The sequence below is a fragment of the Callorhinus ursinus genome, unplaced genomic scaffold (assembly GCF_003265705.2).
Source record: "Callorhinus ursinus isolate GAN/ISIS: 27379988/994484 unplaced genomic scaffold, GSC_fseal_2.0 scaffold4, whole genome shotgun sequence".
Classification (NCBI taxonomy): Eukaryota; Metazoa; Chordata; class Mammalia; order Carnivora; family Otariidae; genus Callorhinus; species Callorhinus ursinus.
Window position 1 is genome coordinate 123812443 of NW_027397066.1, and position 25820 is coordinate 123838262.

The window sequence follows — 25820 nt, forward strand, 5'->3', positions numbered from 1 at the left end:
CCTGGGAAGTTTGAATGGCTGGGGGGCTGGAATCATCTGGAGACCTCCATACTCACACCTGGTGCCTAGGCTGGGGTGACTCAGAGACAAGGCTCCTCTCGGACTATTGAGCAGAGTCTCCTACACAAGCTTGTGTTTTCTCACAGAGCATGGCAGCTTAAGGGAGTGTTCTAGCCACCACGACAGAGACTGTAGGGCCTTTTATAATCTAGCATCCACAGTCCTCTAGCATCACTAATGCATATGCTGTTGGTTAGCATGGTCAGGAGCCTGCTCAGATTCAAGGGGAAGGGACATAGATGCCACTCTTGATGGAAGAGTGTCAGTGAATTTGTGGTTGTGTTTTAAAACTGTCAGAGGTGATGACTGCCAGATTTTTTAATTGTAAAAACAGGTTTTTTCCCTTTGTAGTTAATGGTGATCCATTAGGATATAGCCTGAGACTTTTGTTTTTTGTTTTTTAAAGATTTTATTTATTTATTTGATTGAGAGAGAGAGAGAACATGAGTGGGAGACGGAGAAGCAGACTCCCTGCTGAGCAGGGAGCCTGATGCAAGGCTCAATCCCAGGACCCTGGGATCATGAACTGAGCCAAGGCAGACGCTTAACTGACTGAGCCATCCAGACGCCCCACCAATAGCCTGAGACTAAGAATCCTATTCCATGGTAGACTTTTATTCTTTAGTGATAGCATTCATTGATGTCTCCTGAGCATTTATGATTTGGGACTTAAATTACATAAAAATCTTAAACATAATATGCTCATCTCCCAGTAAATAAACATATAATGATGACAGACAGTTTTAGATTATTGAATAATTCCTGTGACAAAGATAAGCATGCATGGACCCAATTTGATGGGTACTAAACAATTTACATGGATGTAAGTAACAAGCACTTAATTATTAGAATGTCAACAGAAATACAGATGAAGAGGTTCTGCTCTCTGGGTGTGGTTCTGTGGCTGTTTTATCCTGACTGTTCTTTCCTTCCAATTAAAGGAATGCACTTAAGGCATAATGCACCATTCATCATGATTGGAAACATTTGTGTCAAAGCTGGTTCTAGGAGAAGTGAAATCAGTTGAGGAAGATCTTACCTTTTACACTTCAAACACAGCTGTTGTAACTGAGAGTTAGCAAGTTCCAAACTGTTGTATAATGCAGGAACATAAGCATTAACCTTTTGAGCCTGAAGGTGCAGGAACTAGGTAAAGATTATGATTTCATCGTATTTAAGTCTTATTAAAATGAATTGTGCGGTACATACTGAAGGAGTGGGTATCAGGCGCCAGTATGTGTGACTTCCACGGAGGCTTGAGTTGGCAGGGTGAGGGTTTAAACATTGGGCTGCTTGGAATATTCTTAAAATTATGCATGAGTATTTTCTAAATTCCTATTTAGAAACATTTCAATTAGGAGGTGAAATCTAGCTGTGTGCTAAGGTGTTTAGAAATCAAATCTTGCCCAAACACAGTTGTGTATGGCAGAGGTCACTACCTAGCACATGTAACTAAGGACTGAATACTGGCAAATTCTGGGAGACTGAGGTCCATGTATTTTTGTAGTCATCTATTGACTTCTTTAAAATGAGACAAATGTTACATGAGGAAAAAAAAGCTCTGAAGAATAATCATTAAAATTTTAACAGAAATGTTTCTGTGTATGGAATGTTGGGTGGTTTTTATCTTCTTTAAAGAGTTTTCTTTCTTGGGGCACTTGGGTGGCTCAGTCGTTAAGCGTCTGCCTTTGCCTCAGGTCATGATCCCAGGGTCCTGGGATCGAGCCCGGTACGGGGTTCCCTGCTCGGCGGGAAGCCTGCTTCTCCCTCTCCCACTCCCCCTGCTTGTGTTCCCCCTCTCGCTGTGTCTCTCTCTGTCAAAATAAATAAATAAAATCTTTAAAAAAAAAGTTTTCTTTCTTTTTTTTCTTTTTCTGAGTTTACCAGAATTCTACAAGGAATATAATGTGTGTTAGTTATCACTTTTGTAACATGAATAAATTGTACAGTTAACCTTTGAACAATACGAGTTTGAACTGCGCAGGTTCACTTACAGATTTTTTTTTTAAGATAAATACAGTATAGTACTGTAATATATATTCTCAATAAAATTTTCTTTAGCTTACTTTATTGTAAGAATACAGTGTATAACACATATGACACACAAAATATGTGTTAATCAACTGTTTATGTTTTCAGTAAAGACCTCCGGTCAACAGTAGGCTTTTTTTTTTTTTTTTAAGATTTTACTTATTTATTTGACAGAGACACAGCGAGAGAGGGAACACAAGCAGGGGGAGTGGGAGAGGGAGAATAGGCTTCCCACGGAGCAGGGAGCCCAAATGCAGGGCTCGATCCCAGGACCCTGGGATCATGACCTGAGCCAAAGGCAGTCACTTAATGGCTGAGCCACCCAGGTGCCCCAACAGTAGGCTCTTCGTAGTTAAGGTTTTGGAAAATCAGAAGTTACATGTGGATTTTTGATTGCTTGGGGGCGGGGAGGTCAGCACCCAACCCCCACATTATTCAAGGATCAACTCTAATTTGAAACAAAAAAATTACCAATAAAAAGCTAAACCAAACTGTCCCTATAAATTTTAAAACCATTGATTTAATATGAAGATTGATAAACATCCCTGCCCCCACCATGCAGCTTCTCATAAAGGACCACCGTTGACCACCTTCAAAACATGGTTTTGCTTTAGGCATTTCATTTTTATGAAAGTTAAAAACGTAGGAAAAGAGAAGTCTGCTGCACTATCTCTTAAATATGTAGACCATGCCTGGGGGCATACATACTTGAAAAAGGTTTTAGATGATTCTGATAAATATAATCATATACGTGCCTTCAGGAGATGTTGTCTTCACTGTGATTAAAATTCACACATTTCCTTTTAGAGAATTAATAGGTCTATGGCTTATTTTTTCTTTCTAGGGACATGGTCATTCTGATCTACTCAAATGACTAGGGGTCATGGCTTGTATTCCAAAAGAAAAATGTCATTCACCTTGAAAATGTCATAAAATGATGAGTGTATTTACTTGTATTCAATTTAAAGTGTCACAGGTATCACTGAAGGAGGGGCCTGCTTTTTGTCATGACTAGAGCTTGTGCTGGGTTGGGGAGGCCTCTTCTTATGGACCCCCAGGCCTTTGGGGATTGCAGATGGTGGGCTTCCTGTGTTCTGATCCTCTGTGCTGCTATTAGGACCAAGTGATTTCTAAGGGAGCGTTGAGTCCTGCAAAGATAAAGGGTGAAAAAAAAAAAAAACAAAAAATTTTGGGAGAAGTGGTACACCAAAATTGGAGAAAGAGGAGCAGGAGAAAAAAGAAAGGAATATTATGTATTGAGTATGCTTCATTGTTGGTGTAGCGTATCTCTATTTCCTTAATGTTATTCTAGGCTTTTATTGCTGAAATGAAAACTTTTTTTTAAAATATTCTTTTTTTTTCTTTTAAAAGATTTTATTTATTTATTCATGAAAGAGAGAGAGAGAGAGAGAGAGAGGCAGAGGGAGAAGCAGGCTCCTAAGGAGCAGGGAGCCCGATGCGGGACCCGATCCCAGGACCCTGGGATCATGACCTGAGCCGAAGGCAGACACTTAACCATCTGAGCCACCCAGGCGCCCGAAATGAAAACTTTTTTACATAGTGGGTTTTTATTTAGTGAAGAATATTTCTTGGAATTTGGGTTTTGAAAGTCATAGTTACAGCTGTGTTTGGGAAAGTGTATTCTGACTTTGGAAGGTGTATGCTTGTATTTCCCAGATGTTTGCAGGTGCAAATTGATAAAACTGCACCTGGAGTGTTTTTAAAGGGTTGCAAACCAGAAAACAACATTTTATAACTGGGAATATATGTTCACACCATGAGTGTAAGAGCAGTGTAGCTTTGGCTGAATCAGGAGAAGTTTCCCTTATGAATTGAGTGGGGAGAAAGTTATTTAGGGAGTCTATAAACATTTTCTTAATGCCATTTAGTTCTCTATATATCAAAGTTATTAATTATTATCATTACCTCTGTCAGTTCTTGTTGAACACTAGAAACACCAGGGCACTGATGTTGCATGCACAGTTAATGGCACTGAAAATACCCATGGTTTGGGGTAGGTAGTTCTGGGGTATGTTTCATTATATAAAGTCTGGTAAATAAAAGTTGTCATTTATTGAAATCTTGAAGTAAAGAAACCAAAGTCAGTTATATATTACTCTAGTGCATGGAGTTCTACAGAAATCAATGTGGTATATACCCCATTAGGACTTGGGAAGGGGTCTGAAAATGTCTCTAGAAATTAAAGCTAAAAGCTTGGAAAGAAGAACAAGAGGAACTTTAGCAATTTGATAAATTAAAAAAAGTGTACTTTTTTTCCTTTTTCTTTCTTTTCTTTTCCTTTTTTTGGGGGGGGGTTGTTGTAAACCAAAATTGAAGTTGTTTTTCGAGAAGCTCACAGTAAGTCAGGGCCACAGTGAAAGCCCGAGCCTGTAGGATTAATAGGCTGGGACTGGGAATGTCCCCCTTTTCTCTCCCATTCTTCCTGGCTGCCCTTCGTCCTCTCTTCTGTGACACAGTGGGAGGGGCGTCATGCTGATGGGTAGCTGGGGCACTCTGAGCCAAACCCTGTAACATGGTCCAGTGTCAGCCTCACAGATCCCCATGTTGAGGCTTGCATCAGATAACGCATATGAAAGCACTTGGAGGAACTGCAGCTATTAAGCAGAATCTCCCCTGATGAGGAAGCACATGCGTAAAGAGCAATCTGTTGGAAGGAAAGGACCCAAGCCAGCAAGATGGGAAATAGCAGTTGGCGTTGAGGCCTTGGTCTGGGAACAAAGCTTGAGTTTACCACTAACTAGTGGTATAAATATGAGCAAATCTTTAACCACAGGGGCCTTGGTTTGTTCCACGGTGAGATAAAGGGCTTGGCATAAGTGATAAGTAGGATACTTTTCAGCTCTGAGATTCTGAGTTCTAATGAGCCAGAACAAACGTGAAGCCTCAGAATATTTCCAGCGTCAAGTCTAAACCCAACTGGTATTTCACTGTCAGCCCTTATTGTCGATTCTAGTTACGTTTTCTGTAGAAGACTGGTATTTAGTCATGGTGTCGAGCCGATTCGAGGACAGACAGCTGGAAAATTTTCAGAGTTCTCTCTGTACTGCTCACACAGTAGCTGACTTCCGAAGTTATACTGTAGATGGAAGGTTCAGGCTACCTTGGTGCCAGCTTAGAGTCCTACAACCTGAACGTGTGAATGTTTGCCTCAACACACTATAGACTCCGAAGCTGAAAGGAATATCTGGCCATTCTGTAGTTCAATATTGTGGAAAGAAGACTGGAAATTTTATTTCTGTCCCTTTGTATGTGAAATGTTTACTAAGGGGAGTAGGCATTGATTTCCAACCACCTGCTGGCCATTTATATAGTTATAGTTCGGTGAGATACGCCATCATCAAAGAGGACATAGTATGAATGGGGCTTAATGCGATTGGATGATGCTGGAGACAGGGCAGCATAGTGACTGACACATCCACATTGAAGTCAGGAAATCTGAGTTCTGGGTTCAAATCTTTGTAGGTCAAGCACTTGGTCATAGGACTAGGTCAGACATCTATTTCAACTACCCAGGTATTAGTATTCTTATTGCAGTAAAGACCGGTGAATTCCTATTGCAGTAAAGTCTTCCTATTGCAGTAAAGACCAGTGAATTCTTCTGTAGAAACATGTAAAAAAATAAAGAGATCTTGAATTATCTCATCCCCCTTAATTTGCTTTAACCATATTACTAGTTAATTTAGTTGAATCAAATGCCACAGGTTTGAATTGGGTACTAAGGCAAACTTTTCAGAGACCATTTTTATTTCCTGTTATCTACACAGCATTTCCAGCAGACGTAGCCCAATCATTTCCACATGTGGCCTCTGGTGGCAGAGCAGGAAGGACTTGGGGAGGTATCTGTCTGTATGGCTGAGTCCCATGGGCATACACGTGCGGTTTGTTGAGTCTGAGGAATCTGTGCCTGAGAGATGGTGCCAGACTTGTGTTTGTGCTGACACTCAGGAGACCCGAATACGCGCTTACTTACCTGACATGCTTACGTGCAGAATTTTGTTTTTTTGTCATTGGATTGTCTGGTTTGAGTTTTTCTTTGTTATAAAATACGTAGGTGCAGTGAAGAAACTTTCTACCCTGAAAAAAATGTTTTGAGTAGACTTGATCTCTTAGTATTGTTTCACATGAGTTCATCTGCCCTACAATGAAGGAAGCCTGGTGCTAGGGAAGTTAGGAGAGTCCAAAGATTTTGAAAAGAGATCTGGGCAGTAAAGGAATTTACATCCATACAGTGGTTCTAGAATCGGGAAGTCATTGTTAAAGATGACACACATCTTGGCCACATAGAACAAGACAAGCAAAATTGTAACTTCTGGAATCAGATGGCCAGAAAACAGGTCAAAACTTTTAAAGTATAAACAGTTTTATAAACAGTTTACTGTTTCCTCCTCTCCTAAGTTTAAAAAGAATATTTTTAAAAAGTTATTTCTGGTGTTCAGCCATGAGAGCATAGCTTTGTAGCTTAAAAAAACAAAGAGTTGAGTACTTGAGGCTAGTGCCTTGGCAAACAAGGTAGATGCACATGAAAGGTAAGGGGGGTCTTGAAACATCTGGGAGGACATAGCACATGATGGTGAGTCTTAGGCAGATAATCTCGTATATACATAATCTGAGATTATATAGTATCCAGTTTTACTCTTTTAAACAGATGTAGAATAGTATAGTTGGTGATTTTTTTTTCCCCCTGAGAATTAAATTTTGTTTTTTAAACTGGCAACAGGGGCTTTGGAATCAGAGCTGAGAGTAGAGATACCAACTCTACCATTTTCAAACTGGAGATTTGGATTCATGATTTAATCTTTGAGCTTTTATCATTTTAAAATGTGGGGAACAGTGCTTCCCTCAAAAGTTGTGAGAATATTAAAGCCTACTACCTAGTAGGCGTTTTTTAAATGTTAAATGTATTCAATGAAAGAGGAAGTAATTTAAATCTCAAATTTTTGAGCTGCAGTGCACACAAAATAATGATGTGATTTTGGCTGACTTGGGAATTTCAGTAAGGGGCTCTATTTGTTTCTTCCCTTTTGCCCTTTGCTTGATGGGCTTTATCCATAAACATTTTAGAATCATAGTGTTTAGAATAACTAAACAGTGAATTGGAGGAATATTCAAGACCTCAAGAAATTAGTGCCCTTTCAAAACAGTGGTTGAGCTGAGTAGTGAGGGTCTAAATCCATTTTTATTACCATTATTTACTATATGTGATCGTATTACAAGTATCATTAGCTCCCGTTTATTTCTGGTTACGGTGGGCCAACTGCTATACTAAACACTTTATAAACATTTTCTCATTTAATCCCTGTAATAACATGAGATCTAGTTGTTATAGCCCTCATTATACAGATGAGAAAATGAGGTATGCTGTTTTAAGGACTACATAGTTGAGAAGACTTAAAAGCTAGGATAGTGCCTTCTCAAGTTAGCAAATGTGCTTTGGTACCCCCTCATTCAGATGATAGGTTAACTCTTTGAAATGTTAACAAAACACGGAGTTTATTGAGGGAATGGTTGATATTTAGAATCTTTGAAATATTTTACTCTGATTAAGACTTGGGAAGGTCCAAGGAATTGATTGTGTATGTTCAGTGTCAGTTTTTCTGAAATAATTTTTGTGGTGTTTTGGTTTTGACTTTGGTCTACCCAACAAAAGTAGAGAGTGCTATATGATGATTGTCTGAATGGGCATCTCTCAGCCTTGGCTCCACAGAAGAATCACCTGGAAGCTTTAAAATGCAAATCCAAGGAAAACTGAAGCCTAGTCCCCATTCCCACATATAATTTCTCCCCAGTTTTTTTCAGATATAATTGACATAAAATGTTTGTATTAGTTTAAGGTGTACAGTATAATGATTTGATATATGTATGTATTGTGAGATGGTTATGACAGTAAGTTTGGTTAACACCCATCATCACCTCACATACTTAAAAATTTTTATTTCTTGTAATGATAACTTTTTTTTAAAGATTGTATTTAGTCATTTGACAGAGAGATCACAAGTAGGCAGTGGTAGGCAGAGGGAGAGGGAGAAGCAGGCTCCCTGCTGAGCAAGGAGCCCGACGTGGGACTCGATCCCAGGACCCTGGGATCTTGGCCTGTGCCTAAGGCAGACGCCCAACCGACTGAGCCACCCAGGCGCCCCTTGTAATGAGAACTTTTAAGGTTTACTCTCTTAGCAACTTTCAAATATGTAATACAGTATTGTTAACTATAGCCACCCTGCTGTACATTCCATCCCCAGAACTGGAAGAAGTTTGTACCTTTTGACCACCTTCATCCATTTTCCCCCATCCACATCCTCCTGCCTCTGGCAACCACTAATCTGTTCTATTTCTAGGAGTTCGGTTTTGTTTTGTTTTGTTTTTCTTTTTTATAGATTCCTCCTATAAGTGAGATCATAAAGTATTTGTGTTTCTCTATCTGATTTCACTTAGCATAATGCTCTCGGTGTCCATCCGTGTTGTCAGATATGGCAAGATTTCCTTGTCTTTTTATGGATGAATAATATTTTCTTAGATATTCTAATGTAAACTAAACATTGTCATAAGTATTCCAGAGGCTTCTAGAGGCTCAGCCCTGGGATGTCTCAGATCAGTCCCCTGAGAGCATTGGAGTCCCACTCCCAGGTCCTGACTTGCTTGGTAGTTTGACTCTGTAGACTTGAGCTGCCCCACAGCTTAGCCCCCACACTCCCACTCATCCTCTTACCCTGCGGTGTGTGGGGGAACATTAGTCATCAGTGTGGATCTTGGAGGAAGGTCTGTTCGGAAGGTTATCAGCTATCCAGCATCAGTTCAGGGGATGTAACTTTGTCATTGTTTATTTAGGCTTTGGATGTATTGGTTCTGTGTATTTTTTGGTTTCCTATTCCAGTACGATCCCAGAGGTATTTCCCATATTTGTAAAGATCAAACACAGGTAAATCAAGAAGCTGTTCCAAAAGTCGGCTGCATACATGTGCTGTTTTCTTCCAATGGAAGTAAGTTTTCCCATCTCTTCTTCTCTCCTTCACATTGTCATGCGCTTCTCAGCCTAACTTCTCTCCTGCTCCTGCTACCCCACAACCTACTTTAATTTGCACAGTGACAGATGGTAGTAAATCCAGCTGTGGACAGTAGTTTAGACAGCAGAGGATTTTTTTTTTTTTTAAGGCAGATAAGTAGTTTGCTATTTGCCAGAATGCCCGATTGGAACACAGAGTCTGTGGAAATATGGTGTTAGCAGGTTCCCAGTTGGAGCACTAAATTACATTTTCACTAGCAAATATTTATCCAGAGTAATTTAAATCATTTTGTATTCCATTTACACATGAGGGGGCAGTATGGTACTATAAAGCAAAGGCTCTGTTGAAATTATCTATTTTTATTGGTATATAATAGTTTTTAGGTGAGAACTTTTAGACTCTGCGAGTATAACTGACATGGTTGTTAGCTGTTAAATGTGATACATATATGTCACACCCTCACTCGTATACCCAGGTCACACGCCTGTTTTTATTTAAATGCATAAATAATCATGTCCTTGCAGCAGTGGGGTTTTCCCACAGTGCCTTTTATTGTGAGTTTTATATTTATATCTTGTTTAATGCTAGCTAGCTTTCTTCCTGTTTCCTGCTTTCACTTGGGGACCATCAGCCCTTTTGGAGATGCAGTGTCTATTAGGTTGATGTATCTAAATATTTTATTTTATGACTTCATCAAAGACTGAAGGGTCTGCAGTGTTGTTGGGGACAGGAAGCCTCTGAACCCAGGTCTTAGAAGGTCTATTATAAATCACCTCTGCATGATATGCTTCTCTTTACAGTACAGTTCGCTTTTCTCAAAAGAAAAAAATTGCTAAGCAAAGAGCCAGCACATTTTAATTAATGTTATTATTGCTGATCTATGAGTGACACTGTGAGATAATCAAGGTGCTAATATTCTAGGTTTCATAAATGGAAGAGAAATTATTAAAAGAAGTTGGAAGGTATTAATTGATAAAATCTATAAATCATTTTATGAAAAATGTACTTGGGAATCTGAAAGGTAATTTCATAAGCATAAGCTATTTTTAAATGTGCAAAAAATATTTGCAGTACTATGTTTCTGTTTATGTAGTTTGAAAAAAATTGAGACCAGCATTTGGCATAAATATAACCCTGTATGAAATTTAATGGGATATTTACTTTTGACATTTTATCCTGGCTACTTTCTTTGTGGATGAGTAGCTGTGGTATTGTCTACACCTGGTAGAGATAATTATACATATTTAGTTTGGGAATGAATTTATTTTGAAATGTAATGATTGGATGTTGCTTTTACTTAATCTTAATGGGAAATTTTATTTTGAAATCTTCTGGTAAAAAAATAAATGAAAGGCTTAGAACCTGTACCTGAAATTTGAAGGAATGGGTTTTTGGCTGCAGCGTGTTTTGGATGAGCTCCAAATCAAATGTTGTTTGATATTGGTTTACTATTGCAACACACAGGTTTCTGTTCATGGGAAACGATTAATGTTCTTTGTGCTTTGATGGCAGATTTTTAGGACCCTGCCTGATGCCACATTCCCAGAGCCGGTCTCCCTGTCAACATCACCCCCAAATGCTCCACCAAGGCAATCGAAGAGACAAGGCCAGAGGACTAAGAGACCTGTGGCTGTATATAATCTTTGTCTTGAGCTGGAAGATGGTAAGATGTTAATTATATTTTTCTGCTTGACAGCATGTCCAGAGTATGGTATATCGTATGTCCCCAGGGAAGGCCATGGTTTTCCTTCCTTTGTGCTTTAATTCCTTTTCCCCTTAAGATGATAATTTTTGAGATTAACAAGGAGGGTAAAGCTTTCTTGTCAGAGAGAGAATGCAAGTTTCAGGTTTGTGTTTGTATTTGTTATGCATGCTTTTTTTATTTTTAAAAGACAGCTTAAATTTCTTTTTTGGGAGACTTGTGTGACCTCCTGTGAGGTTATATAACTCTGAGACAAATGGAAAGGGGAACTAAAATTAAAGCAGATCTTTTGAGAGGAGCTGATAGTTTAATGTTAAATGCATCTAGATTAGAGGCACAGTGTCTTTTCTGTTGCACTAGCTTCTGCATCTTACTTGGCCCATTTTTTGGCCTTTCTTGTGATGCTGGCATCTCCTATCTAGCAGGGGTGGCAAAGTGACCTGCCTTCGGGGGCCAGGCTGAGTGAAGTAAGCTGCAGTGGGACTCTGGCAAATGGAAGTTCTCCTGTCTCATCCCGGCTGCCATGTTCCAGTTACTTGTTGTCATGCAGCCACATTGTCTCAGCTTTGCCAGATTGCCTTGCTGTTTAAAGAGAGCTTGGAAATTTGAATTTTAAACACGGATCTCTACAAAACAAGATGGTGCCTTGTGGAAGTCACCGATTGCCAATTTGTAATCATGTGGTTATTGGTGTGGAGAGGAAGATGATCCTGGTCTCAGAACCTCCAATTTCAGTAGGCATGTCTGAAACGGGGACTCTTTTGTTGTGGGACTTCACACCTGTTGAGGACATTTCCTGAACTTGAAATTCATCGTCATTCTTCTTCTTCTAATCCTTTTTGTTTGTATCTTTCTTTCTTTTTTTTTTTTTTTAATTTTATTTATTTATTTGCCAGGGAGAGACACAGTGGGAGAGGGAACACAGGCAGGGGTAGAGGGGGAGGGAGAAGCAGGCTTTCCACCGAGCAGGGAGCCCAATGCAGGGCTGGATCCCAGGACCATGGGATCATGACCTGGGCCGAAGGCAGACGCTTAACCGACTGAGTCACCCAGGCGCCCCGTATTTTTCATTTATTATCCTTTTAAGCTACCAAAGTTATGCTGGTTTGGAAGTATGAGGTGATTGTCAGAGGGAGAAAGGGAATGCAGACAGAAACAAATATAGTACCTTCATCATAAGGAGCTATATAGTCAGATGTCCAGGTAGTTAATATCCAGAGATCCACGCGAGCAAGTGACAAGTGACTTGGGAGTCTCTGCAGGAGGACTCGGAATGCTTCCTGTAATAGCACGAGGGGCGAAAGTGTGCTGGTAGTCTTTTACATTGTTTAAGACATACATCATATGATACAACTATAGTTTTACAATCAGATCCTTATTTTCCATAGGAAGAGTATGAATCATTAAAATCAACCTATAATTTCAGAGCTTCCTTTTAGACATCAGTTTCATCTTCTGATCCCACCTAACTTTTTTGTTCTCTTTTTTTCTCACCTTCACTGTCTCAACAGAGTTGCTAATAAGGAGTAAAACTGACTGGTTTGAATTGCACCGTTTCTTGTATCTCACTTGTCCTCTGGGGGAAGTGTTAATAAATCGTGAAAGAGGCTAATGTTGGGAAGTAGGAAGAGAAAAAGAAGTCAAGGAGATACAGAAGAGTATCTACATTGGCTCATGGGCCCTTGAGCAAAACTGAATTGGCTATATTTCAGAAAGGAAATGATCAGAGAGGGGCTGTTTGTCTTAGAATCACATCTACTTTTTTGGTATTTTAAGGAATTAAATCATAATACCCAATTATGTATACATGGTATACTGGTCTTTTGGTCATTGGGTTGCTAAGTGATTATTAATGGGTAAGAAGTTGCTGAAGTAGTGTTTGGCACATCTTTTATGGGAATGCTCACGATGGTATATAATCATAACTTTCCTAGTTTTTAGGTCATATAATAATTCTTAATTATTTGATTATAAGGGGAAAAGATTGTGAAATATTCAATTCCTTTAGTCTGTTTTTATGTTCATTATTTATATGATGTTTTAGTCTACATTTTGTATTTTATAACTTTACATTAATCTTTCTTGATTGCAGCCTTGGAATTTGTCATTGGTGTTGCAAGTTATCAGAATCAGGAAAGTCCATGATTTTGTCATAGAGTGATTTTATTTGATCTTAGAGGTCATAAGATAAAGCAGTTAAAAACTATTATTTATCCCCCCCCCCCATTATTTGTAGCTAAGCTTTAGTGGAACTCAGGTTTGTGAAAAAGAATTATTTCAGAGAGTATAGTAGGGTCTACATATTGCATTTTCCAAAAAGAGAGTGAGTGGGGGATAAATGAAGAGAAAAGCTTTTGAAAGGAAGCATATAGGGGAAGGTTACTAAAAAACTGTGTTATTGAATATCACTTAGCATATTGAAAACTCTGCCCCCTTCCAGGAAAAAAAAATGTATTCTTGCCATTAAGACATAAATTTTTTTTGTATTTCTTCTTATCAATGGTAGTAGTCACTTGCTATGTTTCTCTAGGTTTGGTTAAGGTATGCATTATAGCCAACTTTGGTGGATTATTTTTCTCAATTTTATAGCTTTTATGAGTCTGATAGAAAATTTAAATGCAAATATGCTCTTTCTCCCATTTATGCACTATGGTATAAATTAACCTTGACTTAATGAAACCCAGGGCAAATAGGTTTTGCTTAGATTTAGGTGGATTATCTGCCAAGATTCAAGGGACTAGACTGGATAACTGGAGATTTTCTTCAGTCCTATGATTTGGTCACAGATTTGGTATTTGAGTTAAGTGGTTTGTAGTATGTTATTTCTTCTTCTACATTGAGTAGGGTATGAAACTTTCTGATGTACCAAATAGCCAACCCTGGAAAACCATCAGAACTGGCTTCAATTTAACATCAGGCATATCAAAAAGCATTATTAGCAAAGAGTCAGCAAAGCAAGCCTGTTACATGAGCTGATGTAGGATAGGCCTGGAAGCAGAGAATCTAAGCGGGTGTAAAATGAGAGCGAAACCCTCTGCTGTTAGACATGATTTTTATTATGATATGTTCAACCCCACCCCCATCCCAATTGAGAGATGACCACTTTAATTAAAGATGCCTAGTATCTTTACTTTGTTAAAAACTTCAGTTGGCTTTGGCACATCTAGCCATACTGTATAGACAATGGTCATTATTTTTTTGTAATATATGATTAAATGATATTAAACTTACTTTTTGCAAAAGACTTTAAAATTCCATTTAGTTGCTTAAGGATCCTTGTTGATGATTAATATGAACTGAAATGGATATAGTTTCTGGCTAGATTTCTTTAAATAGAGCAGCTATTAAGTCTTTACTAAAATTCTTATCTTTATTTTGTAGAAGCCATATTCATTTTCATATAGCATTTAATAATCTCATGAACTTCAAAGTTGAGGAGATTTGGCTAAGTCTGCTGTGAAATAGCAAAATATGGGGTAGGCTGGAAAGTGCTAGAAGGAAAACTAAAAATCAGAGGTCTACCTTCATTCTCCAATTATCTTTCTGTGTTATTTTCTTAGAATTAGTAATAAAGTAACTCCAAGTTTAGTATATAACATATATTCCTTTTCTTCTGCCCCCTCCACATTTATGTCCTTACTACCTCTTATATAGAGACTGTTGTCTTCTTTTTTGGGGGGGGAGGGGTAGAAGGGAGGGAGAGAATGACCCCCAGGCAGATTCCCTGCTTGAGTGCAGAGCCTGACTTCCGAGACTGTTGTCTTTGCTCTAATTCTCCCAAATACAAGGAAGGGTTGTGAGGTATATGAGATATATTCTTTGTTATTTTCATTTCAGGCAAAAGAAAAATTTTAAAGGTTTGGGGAGTGGGAGAGAAGATGATTGTCATCTAAATTTTGAGTAAGCTCTCTTTCTTTATGCTAGTTCTTATTTTAAACAGAACGAGGCATTCACAGGACAAGTTTTTATTTGTATCTTCTTGGGTAGTTAGGTATGCTGTGCCCATCTTCTTTTGTACATGATATAGCAGTTTATTTGTTTAGGCAACTTAAAAAATATTTATGGAGAGTTGAAAACAGAATCATCTTGCAAGCCAGTTGGTAAGATTTAATATTATAGAGTAGGTCTTACTTGGGTATCGTTGGGTTGGCACTTTCACACTTGGATCCTGGATGTGCTAACTGCAGCACATTTTGTTGAACATGTGTTATTGTAGTCCTACAGTGTGACAAGGATGCAGAGCCTTATAAGCAAAAAGCGAAAATGTAACTGTTGAAAGGGAGATAGATAAACAGTGAAGCATGAACATTTCCCTTCTGTTCTAAGGAAGAACATACTGTGACATGGATCAGTCTCTGAAATTGGACAAAGAAGTCATATATAGATGTCCTTTTAGCCTAAATGATACCAAGTTAGATTTTTTTTAAATGATTGCCTAACATTTAGATGTTCCCTGTCAATGAGAATAATCCTGATGAGACAAATGAGCCACCTTAGGTATGTCAAAAAAAAGCTTACTGAATTATGAGACATAAGCAAGAGAATAGACCTAAAAAAGTAGGCTACTATAAGGTCTTTTGAAATGTAGATTTTTAATCCTAAAATATGGAATGCTCCTGGCAGTTTGGAGTTTTTCTGCCTCTATCATTTATTAGTGATTTTTCTTATACTGGATACTAAAATCAGAATTCTGCATATCTATTTTTTTAAAGATTTTATTTATTTGAGAGAGAGAGAGAGAGAACATGCATGAGTGGAGGGGAGAGGCAGAGAGAGTGGGAGAAGCAGGCTGCCCTGCTCAGCAGGGAGCCCAGTGAGGGGCTAGATCCCAGGACCCTGGGATCATGACCTGAGCTGAAGGCAGACACTTAACAAACTGAGCCACCCAGGTGCCCCTATACTGCATATCTATTGAAGAGCTTTTATAAACTCTGCATCATGTCACACCGGGTTTCTGTTTCAAGGAGCTGATATTCTACTCTCCTTCTGTCACTACGTAGTGAAATAATGAAACAACATGGCAGTAAGTGTCCAGCGCTGGGCTATCAGCTGTGAGGGCCCTCAGGAAGGGAACTCCTCCAGGACTGCAGGAGGTAGGGAAGGTTTCCTAGTTTCCTTGAGCTGAGTTGGATGGGGAATGATTTCAGGTGAGGGGACTAGCTTGAATGAAGGCATGGCAGCAACGCTGATCAAGAATAAGGCGGGGGGGGGGTAAAGAGGAGGCTAGCTTGATCAGAAGGGGGCAGGGATGAGGGGTAGTGATGGGCGGACCTGATGAGATGCTGCCCACCCTGGCAAGGTCAGCCTGAGGAAGGAATAGGTGGTTAGAAGTCTGGACTAAGGAATTTGTATTCTCACTCTACTAGTGAGCAAATAGCTTACCCTAAGTCTGTTTTATTACCTACAAAATAGGAGTTATCATAATGTCTACTACTGAGGATGGTTGGGAAGGTTTTAGGTGGTTAATATACTTAATACAGTATCTGGCATATAGTAAACACTCGAATACTAGCTTCTGCTGTTCAGTATTATTACTAAAACCAGAGAAAGGCGCCTTATATTTAGAATGCTAAGAGAAGTTACTGTTTATCAGCAAGGGAGAAGAGTTGTAACATAGAAAATAATATTAAAGGAAATTTAATGGGACTTAATCTGTCTGTAAGAATCAGAAAGTCCGTGGCAAAGGCTGGTTAAGTAGTTTAGGCTCAGGTTGATGTGGTCTTGAACCCACACTAGGGATAAAAGATAAATCTGGGAGAGATATTCAAGCACATTGAGGGGACTTCTTAACTGACTGGATGTGGAGAATGAAGGCAGATAATCGAAACAAGGTCTTCAGCCACGTTTTAGGCTCATAGATAAATGTATCATTGCCTTTATGTCTTAGATTTTGCCTTGAGGGTCTTTTTGTTTTAATATCTAGACCACCTTTCCATCAAGAGGAAGGAAATATCTCATTTTGTTAGCATCTTCAATACATATTGCTGTATGTAACTGCTTTGGAAAATAGGTTTGGTAAAAATAGTGTAAAATGTATTGGTATAAATAGAGTATATGGAAAGTCTGTTTCCATATTGCCTATGGAAAGTCAATATTAAGAAAATACTGAACTTTTCTGAATATTTTAAGAAAAAATATTAAATAATACTAAGTGTTACGTCTTCTTAGAGAAAGAATAGTTTCATAACTGTGAACAATAGAGAGCTCATTTTTTCCCCTCTGCTTTACCTCAAAGACTTATATCTCCATTCACTCACAGGCTGGGAGGGTAAAGGATGCGAGGCAAGTGCTATACTAACAGACGCTCGTTTTAGTAGATGTCGAGGGTGGATAACAGACAGTCATGGCTGCTATGTACTCTCTAATCTCGGTTCCCAAGAGACCATCTTTAGAAATTGCCTTCATGAAAACATGCTCTTGTAAGTGAATTGCAACTGCTCTGTCCTCCCCAAAATGTAAGAAGAACCACCGTAAAACCATTGTTGATGTGAATTTTCAGTGACATTCTATAGCTATTGACATTTTCTTGTAGACCTGTCTGATCAGCTTGACACAGAATTATAACCAAGCTAAGTAACTGAGCACAAACAGATCTTTGGCTCAAGCTTGGCAATCTTCTCACGATTCTTATTTTTTCTTTTTGGCATGACACTTCATGGATGGGCTCTAGATAATAACTTCCTGAGTGCCAGGCCTCTTGCCATCTCTCCAGAGGAATGTTATGATTCCCTGACATGGAATTACTGTATTGTGAAGTTAAATCTAAGACCAGGCTTGAATCAGTGACAGTATATGTAGACAGATTATTTCTTAACTCACTTTTACAGTGATGAGATCAATGGGTTGGAAAAGGCAGCCAGAAATTTCAGGGCTGTAATTGAGTTGTGGTGTGCCCATAAATCATGCGAGCTGCCTCCCCTGCATTGGCATCTCCCCAGAAGCCTCCCAGAAGCTCAGCCCCCCTAATGTTAGTGACAAAGCACACGGCAACTTCATATATGACTTCCTATATAATCTTAACTATGCTTCTGTGTGGGATGAACATTTCCCCTTTTCTCTGGAGGGAAAAAGCTTATTTAATGCCTTCAAAAAAATACATAGCTGCTTCTGTGGTGAAAATAAGTTCATGGCAGGTAACTAGAATTTATAGAAGAGAGAAAAATTCTTTAAAGCTGTCTCCCCGTGGTGTGGGTTTTTTCTTCACTTCTAATAGCTTTTATTTTAATTTCTAGTTCTGAATTCAAGCAGCTGTCATTCTCTTTATAGCCCTTTTTGAAACTCCTACAGCGTAGGAGGTAGCCGGGCTGTCTAAGAAACATCTTTTCAAACCAACCAAAGTATTGTTTATCCTGAATGAAATAGAATTTTTAAGGCTGTCAAGAGTGAGTGATTTGAAACGTTTTCTTTGATAGCCAGGAAGATGAGCAGAAATCTTGAAGAGGGGAAGGTATTAGCTCAGTGTGGCCAATTCCAAGTAACTTCTATTACTCAGAAAACCCTTTTGGACCAAGATAAAAGTTACCACGAAGTAAGGGTGCTGTCTACAATTAATATAACAAAACAAACCTATGACAGCTCAGTTTTACCTCCTGAATCCCTACCAGCTGTTGAAGAAAAAGAAAGAATGTGAGCTTGAGTCAACAGTGGAGAATATTCCTATAACTTGTCCTCTCTAGTTGCCTCTTGTGAACTCTGAGTAGCAGCTCTACAGCTTGGTTTCCTCTGAGGGCTCATTCTGCTTTCCATGGCATTGCTGTGTACCCTCTGCACAGTATCTGGAAGGAGTCCAATGTCACCCTTGGATGAAAAAAAATCTTCAAACCTATTAAAATGAATTCTTGGGCTGGCGTTTTGCATATACTAATATTTGCTCTCTAAAATCAGCAGCATGATTTTTTGAGCTTCAGATGCAATTATGGTCACGATTTTATTTTTCTCTTCAGGTCAGAAGAGAATAGTGCTTATTTAAGTCTTTGTTGATTATCTTAGTTATTTATAAGGTGTATTCTTTTTCTTAAACATTTTAATAGTTAATGCAAGAACAAGATACAGAATTTGGAGGGTGATAATGGTGAACAGTTACATATACCATATTGAATGCCAGACACTGTTTATAGCAATGTCTGTTAGATAATAGATAACCCTCATAACCGTCCGAGAGCTGCTTGAATTCAGAACTAGAAATTACATTTTATGGTTCACGAAACAGGCCCAGGGGTCAGTAAAGACACCTAAGTCTCCCAGCTGGCCAGTGCAAAGCCAGGACTGAACCCAAGCAGTGCGATCCCACGGTCTGGCCCCTTTGCACCCGGCTGGTGTGCTGAACATAAGTGCTGTAGCCAGAGGTCCTCTTCCCCTGATTCAACACACATGGCCTGCTGGCCTCAGAGTCTTTCAGAGGGACTCGGTCCATTTCTTTTTTAACTTTAGGAATGATTTTTAGTTTTAACATTTTAAAAAAAAGTACCTAGTTTTCTTGTACTGGATTCAGAGTAATGGTCTTGATGGAGGAGATGAAAGAGAGATGGGTATGGTTTTAAATCTGGGGCACAGTGCTCTGTGGCAGAAATGGGCTCTCCCCACTGCCCCTGCAAAAAAAAAAAAAAAAAAAGCGGGGGTGGTGCCTGGGTGGCTCAGTTGGTTAAGTATCCATCTTTTGATTTCAACTCAGGGTTGTGAGATCCGGCCCTGTGTCATGCTCTGTGCTGGGCGTGGAGCCTGCTTAAGATTCTCTCTTTCCCTCTACCCCTCCCCCCACTGCTCACCATATGAAAGTGCCATCTTTTATTTCCAAAGTTATCTAATATCGGCAATTTAAAAAAAATTCATTTATTAGGGCAGAAATAGAAAAGCTATCAGAAATTTCATGTAGTTCAACCTATAGTTTCTTAAATCATTTCAGAGTTGAGATCCAAATTGGATTGCTGACCACTGTTGTTGGAAGGGTTGTACCATTTGAAACTGCTGTTTGTGCGCGTGCTGTTTGTGTGAGGCTGAAGAGCCTCGGTTTCCCGTGGTTTAACCTGTGGTTTCTCACTCATCCTTCCAGAATTCTTGATGTATTTATAAGCAAATATGAATATAGACTCTTACTTACCTCCTTATGGACCCAACAGAGTTGTACCTAATTAAAAAAAATTTATAATATACTCATTGTTGCTTCTCATGTTGCTACAGAGAGCTCTCTTTCCCCATTTTTCACTGATGTATAGTATTCTATGCGGTCTCTTGTACGGATGTACTCCTAAGAGGGCCTTGTGTTCCAGAGCCCAACGCAAGTAGATAATGCAAGACCCTTACTGACCACACACAGGCTTTAGTCTTCCAATGATAACAAAAAATGTTTCCACAGAGATAATATATGTGGTATGCTTTTGAGTGAATAAAGCAAGCTATAAACAGAATTTTCAGAATAATCTCACTTCTAAAGGAACAACTGTGTAAAGAAATGTGGAAGCATAGAAATAAATCTGGAAGAATATGAATCAGTTACGACCATGGTTATACTTAAGGGGTGAGAGTCATGGTTTTCTTCTTTATTCATATCTGTGTTCCTTTTTCCTATATTACTTGTTACACATACGTAGTACTTGTTACACACAAGTATTTGTTATACACATATGTACATATTTTTATACACAATATTGTTATACACGCATATACATATAAACACAAATGAATACACATATACCACATAAATATATATGTATTTAAGTTACAAAACTTTTGGCTTAACACTGATGCAAGCTGTGCTTGGTATTTGGCGTGCTGGATGTAAGTTTAAGATTTGAAGTGGAAAGAATGAAACAGATCCTAGCAAGAAGGGTTTGCAGCCCCTCTTGCATGAGTTGGCTTGGACAGACTTCATTGGTGCCACATTGAGAATGGATAGGTCTTGCTGGTTAGTGGTTTCCTGTTTGATGTAATATCTTTCACTTTCTACCTGGGCCACTCTCTGAGCCACACTGTCCAAGCACTTTGGGGATCACTATTACTGGAAAGACTTAGGTAGCCAAAGAGTTTTATTGACTGGTAGGATTGTTTGTGGTCAAGTTTGGATTTAAAGTAATCTGGATTTAAATCCTTGTGTTCTTTCTGTCTTTTATGATCACGGCAAATTCTCCTCTAAGCCTCAAGGGTTTGGGGCAATAAAATTTCACATGGTTTTTTGCCAAGAACAAATGAGTTGATAGTTGTAAACCACCCAATATTTTGCACATATCAAGAGTTTTAGCTTATTTTTTTGAGGGTCTGATGTATGAAGTAGAGGGCTTCAAATATATTTTCATATGAGATATACTTTCAAAGAAAGTATAACTCCGTCTTTTATTTTTGTCAAGCATAATACCTAGGCATATTTGTTTCTAGTGTCTTAATCTGGCATTTGATGATAATTAACATTCCTCAGGGGAGAAGAATGGCAGGGGAGGAGAGGAGGACAGGTAAATAGCTAGAAGTCCAGCAGCCCTCATTGTCTCAGCTGGATTGGAGTTTGTGTTCTGAGCAGTGATCTAAATTTCCTGAGCTGTCAAAGTGTCAGCCTTCCTCAGAAGTTTATGGAAGACAGTTTGATTCAGTATCTGATTACTTTTTGGTTCCTAAGGACAAGAGTACATGGTTGTTATATTTTTTGTTTGTTTATGTAGGCAGAAATCTGAGTCTGTAAATAATACTTCAGGACTGTGATGATGGTGTAAAAATGCTCTCTGGCTTTACAGAATAAAGCAATTTGCTTCGACTTCTATTGACATTGCAAGTGAACCGGTCTTATTCACTTTATAATTGAATTGCCACAGACTTCCATCGACCTTTGCAAGTAGTAGAGGTGGTTCCTGGAGTTGTAACCTAATGCCTATTAGCTGCTGCTATAACGTTATAATGGGGTTTTATGTTTTATGTCATGTGATATTAACACAGCCCATTCCCTCTTCAGCTTCTCCTAGCATACACGGTGGGCATATCCAGGCTGTGTAGTAGATTTTGGGGGCAAGCATCATATTTAACTTTTGAAATCTTTAGGCAGTAAAAAATAAAATTTGCTTCATAATTTTATGGCAACTTCATTACATCTTTCTATGCCCTTAGTATGACTCATTAATTCGTAGTTCGGGAATTGCCTTTTTCCCTCCTATACAAGTGTTTTGGCAGATGCATTATCTGTATGTAGTTTTGTTTTGTTATGCTTTTGGGATTGGGAGTAGGAGGCTATTCTACTGAGATAACCTTTCCTAGACACGATTTCAGATAAAGAAATTGTATTACCCAGGTGAATTGTTCTCATTTAGCCACTGACTGTCATTAATTTGCATGTTATTTAGCTTCATTAAGGTTCCCATTATCGTTTGTCTTGTTGGATGAGGGCAAAATGAAATGAGAGGAACTGGGACATCTTGCCCCCTTCCCAGCATGACATTGCTTTAACTTGCAGCAGAACTGAGAATTGGGTAAGTGGGACTTTAGGAGCCTTTCCTTCCACTTGGCAATTATAACCTGTCTCAGTGCACCTCCCACTGCTGAGAAACACAATTAGCTTTCTTTCCTTAATGGGCATTTGGCAGGGTTAATTTCTTATGCCTCCACCCCCTTTTTCCCTAATGTAAGACTTAGGGAAGATTTTCTGATCAAAGAATCTAGACTGTTTTCTAACAGTAATCATTTACCACCTACTACTCTATGGACAGTTAAGACTTCCCTTTGAATGGTAGGGTTGGGTTTGCTTTTTTAACGAAACAGATCCAATTACATTAGGAATTTTAAAAGTTCAATTTTAAAGTCAAACTTTGAGTTTCCTAACCTGTCTTTATTATTCTAATTAGTTTTAGAAGGAACTGTGTGTGTGTGTATCTACTTGTGTGTGTGTGTGTATCTACTTTGTGTGTGTGTGTGTGTGTATTTACTTTTCCAGTTAAGGAAAGCTAATGTATAAGATAATATGATGTAATTCTTTTGGCCGAAGTTTTGAGGAGAGGATAAGAATAAATATGTGGCCTGAGAAATATATCAACTTTAATTTTTGTCTTGCTTTAGACTTTTTCTTTCAATAGATCTTACCTGTTTAATGGCACTATTGATAGTGTTTCATAAAGCGAATTATGTCAGGTCTTTGGCTGTTTTGGGTGCAGAAGACTGGCATATGGGAAGATGTGAAGGGAGTGCCAGGTTTTCTTTGGCTCGTTAGGTGTTATTGGGTGCTGAATCTGATCATGACCCTTCCCAGCCATGCTGCTCACAGACCGCTCTGCTGTGCATCAGTCCTTCTGTTTGCATATCACAGCTTCCAGTTAGAGAAGGTCATAGAAATCTGTAAAGTTCTGGCCCAGCCAGCCATCTGAGTAGATTGTGAAGAAACAGGCTGTTCACTTTTCTTCAGCAACCAAAGAGTGGGCTATTTGTATGAAACCAATGTTAGGCAAACCACCTAGGCAAGACAGGCTCTTCTCTTCTTTGAGTATGTGGCCTTTTCCTGTTTTCCTCATTCTCATGGTAACTTTGGGTATCTGGCCACCCTCATGCCTGTAAGTTAGTAATTATGGGAATGCTAGTGCTAAGGACAAGCGCTGCAAAACAAAACACTGGATGACACCATAATCCTGCCTTTAGAGCAGTTGCCAGTGGTAAGCTGTTCTGGGAGTCAAGTAAGCTGCTCCTTACTCAGAGGTGGAGCTCGAGAATGTTTCACTGTCTGCAGTAATTTCACCCCATAATCTGAAAGCAAGTAGGAATTTTGATGTACATCTAAGACTTGGATAGAAAATGTGAGGCCATGGGCAACTGGATTGGCCTTGGATGTCCTTGTTAAAAGTAGAATTCTCCCCTTGATGGGTTATCTTTCTGATCTAGTATGACAATTCTAGGATGTCTCATTTCTCACAAGTCAAGTAGCGGAGTTTGAACCTGTATTAAACACATTTTGGGGAACAGCCCTGCCTAATGCATGCTACTATTCCCATGCACTGGATCCTTAATGAATTCTCTGATCTCTGTTCACCTTAAAATTCCATTTTTAGTCCCCTTCCTATCTTTATGGAAATCAGTGGAAAAATATTTTCTTCCTACTGTTTCATATATCTGAAGCTTCTCACCAGTTCCTGAACATATTTACTTTATTTATACAGGTTGCTTCCATATTTGTTGTCTGGTTTTTGACATGGTAAAATAACAGTGACTCAGACTTTCTTTTAACAAAGTAGAAATGATGTCAGAAACTATAGGAAATGAATTTGGGAGTACTGTATTTGATACAGGGCACTCCTTTTCAGTACATGTTAGGTCCTGGGTAACATTAGGAGGAAAGACAGCCATGGGTGGAAAGAGATTTTATTGACGTCATAATATCTGCCACATGGTGGAAACTAGAGCAGCATGAGTATTTCCTGCTTCGTTCAAAGGTTGTGTTTTGAACGGGCTTATATAAGTTAGCAAAACAAACAAATGAAACTCTCTTCCTACTGCAGCATTTCATAATCCCCCTCCCACTTTCAGCCTCGTCCTGTCAACTTCATTCCCAAAGCTGTTGTCCACTACTGTGACAGATGTTGATTCTTGAGGGTATTCCTTCTCTCTTTCCCACCTGTGCTCAGCCCTTCTTGGCTTCGGTCATGAAGCCTGAATGTTTGGTGCATGAGTCTTCCTTGGGTACAGCATCATTAGAGAAGACACACCAGTTGGGCAGAGAAGTCAAAATACTCTCAGCAAGACCATAGTGGTTATTATTGGGCAGCCCTATTTTAAAAGATGAAAAATACAGAACGACAGGAGAATGGATCCAGGCACAAGGGGAGGGTATAGACCACAGCAGTTTTGTTCACCCCCTACTGCTGAAAGAGTCCACCTAATTTTGGTTGAAATCACCCTTCAAAAGTGTAATAGATCATCTAGGCTTGAGACCCATTTCTCTGTACCTAGGGTGAGTTTTTATTTGTCAATTCACAGTTTCTCATGGAAAAAATGTGATTTTGGAGACCTTTTTCCCCCCAGAAAGTCTTAATGCCAATAAATACTAACAATAACAGTTAAGAATATTAACTTCTTGAGGAAGGAAAGATGGCGGAGGAGTAGGGGACCCTATTTCAACTGGTCCCCGGAATTGAGCTGGATATCTACCAGACCACTCTAAGCACCCACGAAACCAGCCTGAGATGTAAGAAGATCTGGATCTCTATAAACAGAATATCGCCGGTGATTGGTTTCGAGGTACAGAGCGGGGAGCCGTGATTCCGCGGGCAGATATTGGAGGATAAACAGCAGCGGGAGGCAGCCTGGCCATGGGGATCCTACACCCCCAGTGAGTGACAGCCTCGCATGCGGGGGACAGGGCAGAGACTCGCAGACCCGTAGCAGTGGGGAAAGGACCTTAGGGCAGCCCCCAGGGCAGAAACCCGGAGCAGCGGGGTCGCACGTGCGAACTGGGGGCAGCTGGCGGTTTTAGAAGCACAAAGGGCAGAGACGTGCCCTGACCTGGAGGCAGGACTGGGGGCGCTGCGGAGGGGCGCACACCCCAGGCCGCTGCAGTTTATAGCAGCACGGACAGAAACGGAGGCAGTGTGGCCTGGAGAGCTCACTGAAGAACAGACTGCGGTCTCTCTGCTCTGAGGTGGAGGGTTGGAAACGGTCTCTTCTGCTCTGACTCGCGGAAGAGATGTGGAAAGCTGCCAGGGAAAGCCGCCAGAGAACAAAAGCCCCCAAAAACTGATTCCCGCTGAGCCCATCCCCCGCCACAGGGGGCAGGGCAACTCTGCCCAAACAGGGTTGCCTGAGTAACAGTGCGGTAGGCCCCTCCCCCAGAAGACAGGCTGGGAAAACAAGAGACCAGCAACCCTAAGGTCCCAAGAAAACAGGTGCATCTTGCTTGGGTTCTGGTCAATAATTTGACTCTATACATTCCCTCAAATACCCATCAACAGAATGACTAGGAGGAGGAGCCCCCAAAATAGAAAAGACTCAGAGATTATGACTTATGCTGCAGATTTACAAATGGATGCAGATATGACCAAGATGTCGGAGATGGA

The 25820-nt window shown here is 39.6% G+C and overlaps 1 protein-coding gene across 3 annotated transcripts in view; it reads left to right on the forward strand.

Moving 5' to 3' along the window:
* The window catches only part of ARHGAP10 (Rho GTPase activating protein 10), a 338204-nt gene that overhangs the window by 263348 nt on the left and 49036 nt on the right, over window positions 1–25820 (forward strand). For all 3 annotated transcript variants that reach the window (XM_073892335.1, XM_025874287.2, XM_073892334.1), the window contains one exon: window positions 10623–10773. In XM_073892335.1, the coding sequence (XP_073748436.1) occupies window positions 10623–10773 (151 nt within the window). The remainder of the gene's footprint in view (window positions 1–10622; window positions 10774–25820) is intronic.